This window comes from Ambystoma mexicanum, chromosome 3q (genome assembly GCF_040938575.1).
Source record: "Ambystoma mexicanum isolate Mex_15411 chromosome 3q, UKY_AmexF1_1, whole genome shotgun sequence".
Classification (NCBI taxonomy): domain Eukaryota; kingdom Metazoa; phylum Chordata; class Amphibia; order Caudata; family Ambystomatidae; genus Ambystoma; species Ambystoma mexicanum.
Window position 1 is genome coordinate 531,906,299 of NC_090926.1, and position 12,086 is coordinate 531,918,384.

The window sequence follows — 12,086 nt, forward strand, 5'->3', positions numbered from 1 at the left end:
CCGTAGTGGTCTGTCAAATGGGGAATTAATTTACTCCTTAAGTGCCAAGGACGAGTATGCTTGTCCTTTTTGCATAGACTTGCATAATATAATATTTTTTTGTGAAATAGGCTAAGGATCTACATAGTTTTGCACCCACCACTCACTATAATGGGAAAGGATTCAAGGCAAACAAACCCCCCATCTTTTGGTTTTCCTGGGCTCAGTTCTACTTACATAGAAAAACTATATTTAAAGTTCAGGAAAGCCAGCTGTATCTCAGGACACTCTGTAAAGGTAGGGAAAGGGTCTGGTCACTCCACTCTCAAAGATGGCCTCCTGCACTCCACCATAGCACCCAATCAGCTTTGAGGACTTCCTAGAAATAAACAGATCCACCCAGATGCACTTTCTGCAATTCCTCTGGTGTGTCCTTACAGCTTTCAGGTGGTAAGTGTCAGCAGCCCTCTCTGTCTCTCTGTCTGTCTGTTCCTGTCCCTATGTTCCCCCACCTAGTGCAGTCCTGCTTATATAGCAGCAATGACACCACCAATTTTGCAATCTTGGGGAAGTACCCTGCAATAATTCCGACAACTAGGATTGGACAGCTACCCTTCTCTCTCCTCCCAAGACCAGCTTTCAAGTCAGGATTAGTTTAGTGGTCTGGAGCAACATATGGCAATTCCCATTTGTAATCACCATTTGTTCTCCTTTCAAATGTTTGGCAAAAATTAGTTATGTATCACAACTTCATAATTTTACTAGCAGCTGCCATAATATACATATTTTTGGATTCAGCTAATCATGGCAAATTAGATAAACCGACCACCAGGACCGTACCATGTAGCATGGCCATGTGGCATATTTCTGCCATTTCCATAAAAAGCATAACAGTCATGAATATGTAAATTATTACCCATATCCCTAATTGTATTCTCCACACACTCACCAACTCTCCCATTTGGAACATGTTCAGATCAGCTAGAAACACATCTTAGATAGCCATTAAAGTTCCATGAGTCGGAGGTGGATGTATTTTATATCGCCATAATCGCCTGGAAATTACCTAAAAAATGGTACATAGATGAAATGAATCCGCCTTATGGTGACTTAGAAAAAGGCCTAATGAAAATAGTCCCTTTAAATTCATTTTGAATCTTCATGTGGGACAAATGGACCTTTTCCTGCCGTGCAGCCATTTGTTTTCACTATGTCAGCCTGTACACAAAGTCTCCTTGTGTTGTAAGCTTGCTCTTTGAAGTTGTTGCCCCCATTTTCACAAATATTAGTCATGCACCAGCCAAGGGGAACTTCTCCTGCTGTCAATGCCTTCGGATCCAGCAGGTCTAGAGATCAATGAATTTCAACACCTTTAGCAGGAAACACTTTATTGCAGTTGATAATTAGATGGCAGCTGTGACATCCAGACCGGCAGTGGGAGATTTCCTTGTGATGTTTTCCCACAGCCAGCAAAAGGGTTTGTCTTGGGCTGACATTTTTCCATGAAAACCAAGTGGCTGTTCAAATGTCACTGGAGTTTTGTATGTGAAACATAATATACATTGTTTTTTGTGAACCCGCACATCATGTCTTTTCCCTGAAATTTTTCTGTTAGCAGTGATACATGTTCACATTCAAACTGCATTTGTTTGCACACAACTGTGCAAGCTGTTTTTTTGTGTCACTGTTTAAAAATCATGTTTTCCATGTGAAAGGAATATTTGATTCCTCCTTCTTTTGTGAATTAGAATGCTACTTTTCCTTTGGTAATGACAGGTAGGATCTTTTTCCACATGGATCTTCAATGTTACTTGAAAAATACCAAGGTCAAGCTGTTTTTGTTCAGTGTTTAAAATCCTGCTGTTCATGTGAAAGGGACTTCTGTTGGGGCCTTTGAATGCGCCTCACAGTGTTCAGCAAGGATGAAACAATAAGATGTATACACATGTGACTGAGAACAAATGTTCACAGTACTCAAGGATCAGAAAGAGTGTTATTTCCTGGTTGCTCCTGCTACAAATACTATTTTCTGAAGTACTGCAACTCAATGAAAAATCCAAAATACATAAACTGTTACAGAATTTGTCATAAAAATAAGCATCCACCAGATGATTGGAAGGAATAGTAGCAAAGAAAAATGGCATATCAAACTATGTTAGGTTTATCATATGTGGCTAACAAAAACTACAGACACAGCAAATGTGTCAATATTTGAGCTCCATCTTTGAAAACGTTAGTAGGGCAATCCATTACCAAACCTAAGGCACCACCTGTTGATACCAATAAGAAGCACAGGACGCTTATAAGGGTTCGTATCTCTGCAGCATACAGTGCATGCAATGCAGTAAACCGACCCTAACATTACGTAAGTGCAGGCTATGCTAATGTACAGCATTAGCACCATGGCAGGGGTTGCAAGACAGTCAGGAAGCTGTTAAAGGGTTCTGTATTCACTTTATAAGCCTGTGCTCTTTGCAGCCTTTGTGCAGTCATCCAGCGCCTCCAATTCCCTGACTTGCCCCCCCATTATCACCCATAAAGCTGACACACGGATGCAAATGGCACTTTAATATTAAAAAAATAAACACAGTGATCCCTCAACCCGAACAGAACCTATAAGGTCTCTTTTATTCCTTGATGACATCATGGTCATTAACAAAGAAAAGAGGCTATACAAGTGTAGCAACTTGAGGAATCGTGCATGAGGTTTGTAAACTACTGGGGTGCTAATAGCAATATTACCCTCACAGGTGGCTCAACCTGTGAGCAAAAAGGTGTTGCTGCTTATGTTAAGGTACCCCTTCTCTTGGGCAGTGGGACATTATCAACTCGGGTAATATCGCCTCATTACAGGTAATTCAACATCAGTGCCTTTTCTCGTTCAGATATTCACATGTTTCAAAAAGTGAAGGGTGGCAAGCATGCAATTAATCATAACCACTGTTATTGCTAAGGGCAGCTTCAATTCCGCTTTTTTCATTCCATCTGCACCATTACAGAACGGAAACGCACATCAACCTTTGCTCAGCTACCTCTGAGAGCAGCCCAGCACTGCAAAGCCGTATATCCTCTCTACAGGAATACCTAAAACCATAATTTTCCTTAGCACACTCTTGAATCTTTTGTCCACTGTAATCCAAGGATGAGGAATGGCACCACAAGAAATTCAATGTACAAATAAGTAGGAATGAAAGTAGCCAATGCGTTGTAGCGCAACATTGTGCTATAGAAAATCTTTGTCTCTTCGAGTAATGATCCTACATTGCTTCTTGTGGTCATTTTCTTAACATCTGGCCATGTGGTATTTCTTTTGTTTCTGTTGTGTTTGTGCACCAGTTTGATGCTCGGGAGACTGGAACTAGGTGTATTTCAGCACAGGAGTCCCTGACCTGGCTCTGGCGGCTTTGAGTCTCAATGGAGACGTAGGTTGCAACCAATGATCCTGTAAGGCTTTCACTCTCATATCACGTAGAAAGGACACGTGAGCTCCTATTCATCTGATGCGCCTCTGATATGTACAGCGATGCAGAATATCAGTTAGGGGGTTCAGTGGAGTTCACAACACTGCAGCACTGCTTTTGCCTCTAGGGTCTCCTGCCCCACGTCAACGTTACTTAACTGCTGGCCATGTGGTAGCTCATTAGTGATTGGGTGGCCTTTGCAAAACGAGTTCGGGTTCTGTTAAGCTGCTGACATGCTGTCATCTTGAATGAAAGTTCATAACTGCTGAAATCCATATTGGCAGTCCCACTAGAGAAGACAAACACCTTCGGTGCATGGAACGTCTGCTCTGAGGCCACCTGCTGGCAGGTGGCTGTGCACACACGCGTGTGTCTTTATCGTCTTCTTGAACTGTTGATATTTAAGGGTTTGGTAGATGGAGGAACTGATGTGCAAGGCTTAATGTGACAGCTTTTCCAAGGGCTGTAAATGACACATAGTAGAAATAAATACTAAACTGATGTGTCTACTGCATTATTTGGAAAAGCACCGGGCGCACATACACATGACTCACATTTATCCTATGGCTCAAAACTACAGTCCGGGCTTGACTTTTCATGGTGTCTTTCCGTTTTAATAAAAAGAATTTGCTCATGTATAGAAATACAACATGCTCAGCAAATATCTCTGCATGCTAATGTCTCCATGTTATTATTATCTCTCACACAACTTTGGCATTCATTATAGCCTCCAAAAGGAAAAAAGGCCCATTTGACCTTGCTAGAATTGCAGTGTATGACCTTGAAGTTTGTACAGTTGACAAAGCTTGTCCATTTACCAAATGATACATTTAATTGGCTTTTATGGTTTCCATTGATTTAATAGAGCCTGAAATGGTTTCGTGTTCACATTCGTTTTTTTTACACAGAAGTGATGAGAATTGCAAAATCGTTTCTTAGACATAAATGCAGTTATTAATTTTAAAAAAGGGGGCTTTAATCACTTTCACAAAGACAACTTTCAGGTTTTCAAACATGTGCGATGAAAAAGCCATGTACGTTTGTAAGTAGTAACTGTTTCTTTTACTTTTCACAGTCAATGGTGCTTCTTCTCCAGAGTCAAAGACAGTATATCTTTGAATATGACGCATCAGACCGCCTTCAAGCTGTCACAATGCCCAGTGTTGCCAGACATAGCATGTCCACACATACATCCATTGGCTACATCCGTAATATCTACAACCCACCGGAGAGCAATGCTTCGGTCATCTTCGATTTCAGTGACGATGGTCGCATCCTAAAAACATCCTTCCTTGGAACAGGCCGGCAGGTCTTCTACAAATATGGGAAGCTGTCCAAGTTGTCTGAAATTGTGTACGACAGCACAGCGGTTACCTTTGGATATGATGAAACCACTGGGGTCTTAAAAATGGTTAGCTTACAAAGTGGTGCCTTCTCCTGTACAATCCGCTATCGAAAAATTGGCCCGCTGGTGGACAAGCAGATTTACAGGTTCTCCGAGGAAGGCATGGTCAATGCCAGATTTGACTACACCTATCATGATAACAGTTTCCGAGTTGCAAGCATCAAGCCAATCATAAGTGAAACCCCTCTCCCAGTTGAGCTCTACCGTTATGATGATATCTCAGGAAAAATTGAGCACTTTGGGAAGTTTGGAGTTATCCATTATGATGTGAACCAGATCATTACCACAGCAGTGATGACACTTACTAAACATTTTGACACCCACGGCCGTATAAAAGAAGTTCAGTATGAAATATTCCGGTCGCTTATGTACTGGATGACGGTGCAGTATGATAGTATGGGGCGTGTTACAAAAAGAGAACTTAAACTGGGCCCTTACGCCAACACCACCAAATATACTTATGAGTATGATGGCGATGGACAGCTGCAAAATGTCGCGGTAAATGACCGACCCACATGGCGCTACAATTATGATTTGAATGGAAACCTTCACTTGTTGAACCCCGGAAACAATGCCCGCTTGATGCCACTACGATATGACTTGAGAGACAGGATTACACGGCTCGGCGATGTACAGTACAAAATTGATGATGACGGCTTCCTGGCTCAGCGAGGCTCAGACATATTTGAGTACAATTCCAAAGGCCTTTTGACCAGAGCTTACAACAAAGTGAATGGGTGGAATATTCAGTACCGCTATGATGGATTGGGGCGTAGAGCTTCCTATAAAACGAACTTGGGACATCATCTTCAGTTCTTTTACGCAGACCTTCACAACCCAACAAGGGTGACTCATGTCTATAACCATTCCAATTCCGAGATAACATCCCTGTACTACGACCTCCAGAGCCATCTTTTTGCCATGGAGAGCAGCAGTGGGGAAGAGTACTATATAGCCTCTGACAACACAGGAACGCCATTGGCTGTGTTCAGTGTCAACGGTTTAATGATCAAGCAGCTCCAGTACACAACCTACGGCGAGATATATTTGGATTCAAATCCCAATTTCCAACTTGTGATTGGATTTCATGGAGGGCTGTATGATCCATTGACAAAACTGGTGCATTTTACTCAAAGAGACTATGACATATTGGCAGGGCGTTGGGCATCACCCGAATATGGCATGTGGAAAAATATAGGCAAAGATCCGGCTCCATTCAACTTATACATGTTCAAGAACAACAACCCCCTAAGCACAGAAATTGACCTAAAAAACTATGTTACCGGTGAGTCATAAATTATTTTGTATGTGTCAATATTAATGACTGCTTCCACTTTACTGCGCATTGAAAAATACCAAATGCAAAAATGTCGGAGATGTCGCTGCAAATTTTTCAGCAATTATAAGTGGGGGGTGGATTAGGGTATTAAATTATGTGAGGGGGTACGGGAGAATGTGGGGGGTCTCCCTCTGCTTTTAATTGCACAAAAAGAAAAATAAATCGACATGGATCCAGTATTTTGAATTCGCAGTAATCACACAGATCCCATTTTTCTACATAAATGTATTTTGTATTCATGTTAAGTGTTGTACATAGTGCCCTTGACACATATCTCAAACCTTGATTTGCTCATTTTGGAGGTGGGATTACATTGGAAAACTTGTAGTGGAAACATTCTGTGTATGTCAAGGTCAGAATTTGTTAGATAACAGGTTTTTTAGCACTTTCAATATCTCAAGGAGGGATCTGGAATTCAAAGATGAAGTTGGAGGCAATTCCAGAAGGTATATTTCTCTTTGCTTTAGAATTATACCTCATTCTACAGAGGGGAGTTTTGGAATGGGCAGACATCTTTGGGCCACTACTCATTTGGTAGAGTGGAAAAACTCCTTGCAAAATGTCCAGAGCATGTCCACACATCACTGCGTGAAAAGTGCAGGAACGTGTGCCATCTACCTAATGGTTCATCAGCAGCTAATTCAGGGATGCAGTCTCTTGGTAATGTGATAGGCGTGTTTTAGGTGGGCTTGTAGGTTGCTCTTCATCTTGGCTGGGAATAACGTGCAAATGCTATAACAGTATTTGATGAACCACATTATCACAGGTAAGTGTCCTGCACTTGCCTCCGGACCTCTGCAATCTGCTTGGCACTCTACTGCACTCGGAATACGCTCCTTGAGAGGGGCAACCACTATGCACTTAACACAAGACCCTTGCTGGACTGGATGCACTTGTCCCCTCCCTTGCACTTCCTGTCTGTGCACTTGCACCGCCGTGAACGTACTAGGCCTAGAACGTTTGTTCTGTCCTGTCCTCTCTCTGTCTCCCCTCCCTTGCTTGGTTGTACCTGAAAGACTCGAGCATAGGCGTATTAGTGACGAGCAACCACCAATCAATCTGAAATGTTGCTAGGCCTAGTACGGTAGTTTATTGTTCTGTATGTCCTTTTCCCTCTCCTCGCCCCCTCCTCTCCCCACTCTTTGTCATGTACTTGCACTATCTGACAAGTCGTTAGGCATAGTAAGGTAGTTTATTGATTGTATGCTCTTCTGCCCCCACGTCCCCTTCTCTCATTCCTTCCTGTCATGCACTTGCACTAGTTGAAATGCCTCTGGCCTAGTATGCTAGTTATTTTTTTAGATCATTCGGAAAACTTCAAGGCACAAGAATGACCACTGTATTCCCTTGTTCCCTTCCTACCTTGAAGCACTTTGAAGCACTTCGCTTGTGTATAAGTGCTTTTCAAATAAACAAATACAAGCCTAGAGTCATAATAGGAGTAGCATAGGTAGGAGGCAAAGATGGAAGAAGGTCTAATTGAAGCATGTCATTAACCTGTGTCATTGATCATTTGCAGAAAAATAAGTATTAGACATGCATATTTTGTGTGGTTTACTTTTATTTGAGCAAATGCTGGTGCACCCCAAAAATTAAATAGGCAGTCACAAGTTATCATGCTGCTATAATAAGAAATGTTTTCACATGCTTAAATTGAAAGCAAAAGGTAAGGAACAAATAAATGGTACCCTCAGAAAATCGAATTACCCTTCAGACTGCATGGATAAGGAGGATGGGTGGATCGGGTTCAGAGGCGCACAGGGTTATGCAAAAAGCCAGTGCGTATAGGCAGGCAGAATGGGAGTGCTTCTCTGACATATTCTTCATTTACATGGTGAAAGAAAAAAGACTACTTGATGCATGCATTGTCAAGAGTGTGAAAAGATTATTTTCAATTCCACGGCTGTGAACCACGTAGACCCTTACTGTTTAGTTAGTTTGTATGGCCCTCATTACAAGTCAGGCGGTGGACCATGGTGCTATTAGCACCATGGTCCAAGCCGGATTCCGACCATGGTGGATGGCGGAATTACCGCCCCATTCCAAGGAGAGTGGGGCGGTAATTCCCCATTCACCATTTGCCCTTCCCCATTCCCATTTTTGCCCCATAGGGCATAATGGGGATGGGGAAGGCGCTAATTACGGCACCGTAAATTACGGTGCCGTAATTAGCACCAAGGTCGCTTAGCGCCTTGGACTTTAACGCCTGCAAAAAGCAGGCATTAAAGTGTGAATCAGGCGTTAAGGGTTAACGGCGCCGACGGTGCCGTTAAACCCTTAACGCCTGACTTGTAATGAGGGCCTATGTGTTTATATGGAGCCACCCAAACCTTAACAACTCCAGGCACATTTACATGGGTCACAGAGGCAAACATGAGAAATCAGGCACTTAGGTTTTTAAGGTTGTTATATATACATCTATGCTGTGCCTACTTCTCACACCTTCTGGCTGTGTAGTCATTTTGAAAGGGGTCACACATGTGCATATAGAGCAGGATATTGACCTAACAATGACAGCAAAGTGGGAGAAGACAAATCTGTTTCATCAGAGGCAGCACAGGACCATACAGTGAGATAAGAGGATGTGCTCAAGATCACTGTGTCGACCAGTGCCAAAGTCATGAAGTGAGCATTGAAAGTTGACTCAATTGTCTCAAATTGTGCTTTCATACTCAGCTCTCCTGACTAAAGCACTATGCTCTTCATTAGGGATGGCTGCTCATCCCTACGCTGAGTTCCTATAAACCTTGCTTGGAGGGGCTGAGCTATAGACATGGAATCTTACTGATGCTGAGTTAGGTTTTGTACAAATTGCTTTCTGATACAGGTATGTTGTTTTGCGGTGCAGTAGGTCTTACTATCACCAACTTGCAAATACTTACATTAATCAACTTCAGACAGAGGAGTCACAAAATATATTTTGTCGGGATATGGAACATTGATCTAGTACGTGCACACAGATCTCAGCAACAAGTGCTTAACACAGTGAGCTATTATCTGCAACTGAAGCACTCAAGCTTATCAATACACATTTCAACTTTGGTTATTGCATTTTGTCAATATGGTTGCTAAACAAAGGCGAGTTATTGTTCAGCTATAGTTGACACACAAATTGCATATACTACAGTGAACACACAACTAGTTAGATCAATTAGAATTGGTGGTGGTATAACAGAAAATGTGCACCATTGTAACTGCAATTAACACCTAGGCAAACATGCTCTAGTGCAAGAAACACATTCTATTAATGCATTTTTGAAGCAGGGATATTCTTGCCATTGTGCTGTTCTTTTGCCCTGATGCACGAATGCATGGAAACAATATGTTTGTTACACTGGGAAAAGTTTTGCCCTAGGGCTGACTGCATTCGCACGGGTGCAAAGTTGATATATTATTGCCCTTATATTATGGAAATCAAAGGCAAGGCAGCAGGCACAGATCCTCAGCAGCACACTAGACGTGCCAGTTATGTTTTGTACAACATGTGCAAATAGTTCTTAGCAACAGGCTGGATGGAGTCCCCCATTTGCTCTGCCATTAAGGCATCACAGGGGCCAGGAAGTGAGGTTGGATTTGTATCGAGCCTCAAACTTCCTTTAGTAGCTTTGAGGCTCTATAAAACTAGTGATTCGACTGAGTAGATATGCCATTCTCAATTCTACCTGACTTTGGACCTGTGTCTGGCAAAATAGGCAAAATCTCCCCAACATAGTTGAGGGTCAAATAAATTATGTTTTAGCAAGTTTATCCAGGCCTATGTGTAAGTGGGACTACTGAAATTTGACAAGATACCCCACTAGTCATACAGAAGTCCTTAGAACTAATCCGATGTGTGTCCAGTCGCAAAGCCAATGTCTTGCACACTGTTGTGTTGTTGTTTTCCTACATACACATATGGGATATCCTGACTCTGGCTCATTGATCCATGCCAGCCTGCTGATGGTACTATTCATTAATGGGCAAGGAAGGGTTGTAAGCATGTCAGTGCAATATGGGTTACATTCTAGGGTGAAAAGACTGAGGCATTTTCCCTAACTTTTCCCTAACTTAAGTTACCGGATAAACACAAGAATGATGTTGACTCATCAGCAAAGCACTGCCCAGTTTAAGACCTCATGGGGGGGAAGCATAATTCAAACCTCTCATGTCAAGAACCGTACATTTCTAAGGAAATAACATGAGACCCTCCTATCCCTATCCCACTGTGAAGATTCAATATGTGCCATCACTTCTCCCCAGGGGGTCCCCTTCCCATGAGGCTAAGGGGTTAGGCCACTACCCAATAGTCTCCCTAGGGGTGGTTTAGTGAGGGAGGACCTAATGGGGAGAAATTCTTCACCTGGGGACAGGTACGACTACCTAGGGTATAGTCCCTCAGTTGATGTCACACAACAACATTCTCTGTCCCCCCTTCCATCACAAGCCCCTTTCTTGAGGATAAACATATGTACTATTGTTCGATAATGGATACCAAAAATGTGTGCCCAGACATCCAAAATCATCTTACATGATTCTGGTGTCCTTGCTCATTCTGGGGTCCGAAACATTGTATCTAACAGTCATATGTGAGAGATGGTAATGTTGGGTAATCTTCTGGTGGTGATGTGGTTGCCTTGACAGTCTCAAGCTCAGAATAGGCCATAGGGTGCCATAAATCCTGTGTATATGTTCAGGCGAGCATTTTTCAGGTTGAGAATCTTCAAGTACTTGAACTCCAATGTTCTTCTTTGTGAGGTATTTGGGAGGCCACTGCAAATAATCTGATGGTGTCATCACTCCTTTCCCAGCGGTAGCCTCTTCCCATAAGGCCACGGGATGGCAGCTGCTACCTGATCCTGACCCTGGGGAAGGTTACATGAAGGAGGATTACATGGGGGTAGGTGACCTTCAAGGGGGTGATGCATCATTGCATGGAACATGGTATCCCCTTTTCCCCATAAGTTTCCCATGCCTTAATGGCTTATTGCCATAACTCCCTTCACTACCCAGAGAAACCATTGTGGATATCTTCCCTTGTGTTGTGCGTATGTTTCCTAAAACTCATTACCATTCCTTTAAAAATGAAAGTACTGTGATGAGAAAGCTGCTTAGACCAAGGAAGATCACTGAAAGCGAAAAGCACAGAACGTGGTCTAGAGAGCTGCTGATTGGTGCTGGGAAATTTAAAAGGCACATCAGCATGCCTGGGATATAAACCATTGCCTGGAGGAGTCCGGCAGAGGCAAGTCCTCCGAAGGGGAAGGAGAACAGGAACAACAGTATGACACAGGGAGAAGTACCCCCTTGTCACGCTGCCCAAAGCAACTTTGGTATCCCTGGATGCGAAGCCAACTGCAGAAGCAGCTATCCACAAGAAGCCAGAAGTTGGGGGAGAGCCAAGCGGGAAGCAAGAGGTGAACAAATCAACCGGGAGAAGTAAGATCCCAGTGGAGACGCGACTCAAAAGCAAGCGGCAGGGAAGCCACCAACCATCGAAGAAACCCAAACGTCACAAACCAAATGGAGAGAAGCATGCCTCCCAGAATGCCGCACACCAAAGAAACGCTTAGGGAAATACGAGTGCTAGATGTCCGGGAGGCTACAGGGAAGAGTGACTAAATAAGAATAATGGGGTAAAGTACCTCAAAGGAGAAAGTGAGTCAAAGAATGTTAATGAATATTTGCAAAGAATAAAACTAAGACATTGTAATGAAAATAGGCTGACATTAAGTGTGAAGCCCGCCACCAAATATTATTGTGAATCAAGTTCTCAGGTGCGTCAAGAGAGACGTATGAAAAAGCCCTTGCAAGAGAGCATACCAGGCACAGTGAAGTTTGCAAGTGTGTTGAATAAAGTTCATGAAGGAAAAGCCCTGGCAAGGGCGTATACCAGGTACAGTGAAGTTCACAAATGCGTTGAAAG

At 42.9% G+C, this 12,086-nt stretch overlaps 1 protein-coding gene across 7 annotated transcripts in view; it reads left to right on the forward strand.

Annotated features, from left to right (window-relative positions):
• The window catches only part of TENM2 (teneurin transmembrane protein 2), a 3,863,575-nt gene that overhangs the window by 3,830,957 nt on the left and 20,532 nt on the right, over positions 1-12,086 (forward strand). For all 7 annotated transcript variants that reach the window (XM_069654289.1, XM_069654288.1, XM_069654292.1 and 4 more), the window contains one exon: positions 4,516-6,130. In XM_069654289.1, the coding sequence (XP_069510390.1) occupies positions 4,516-6,130 (1,615 nt within the window). The remainder of the gene's footprint in view (positions 1-4,515; positions 6,131-12,086) is intronic.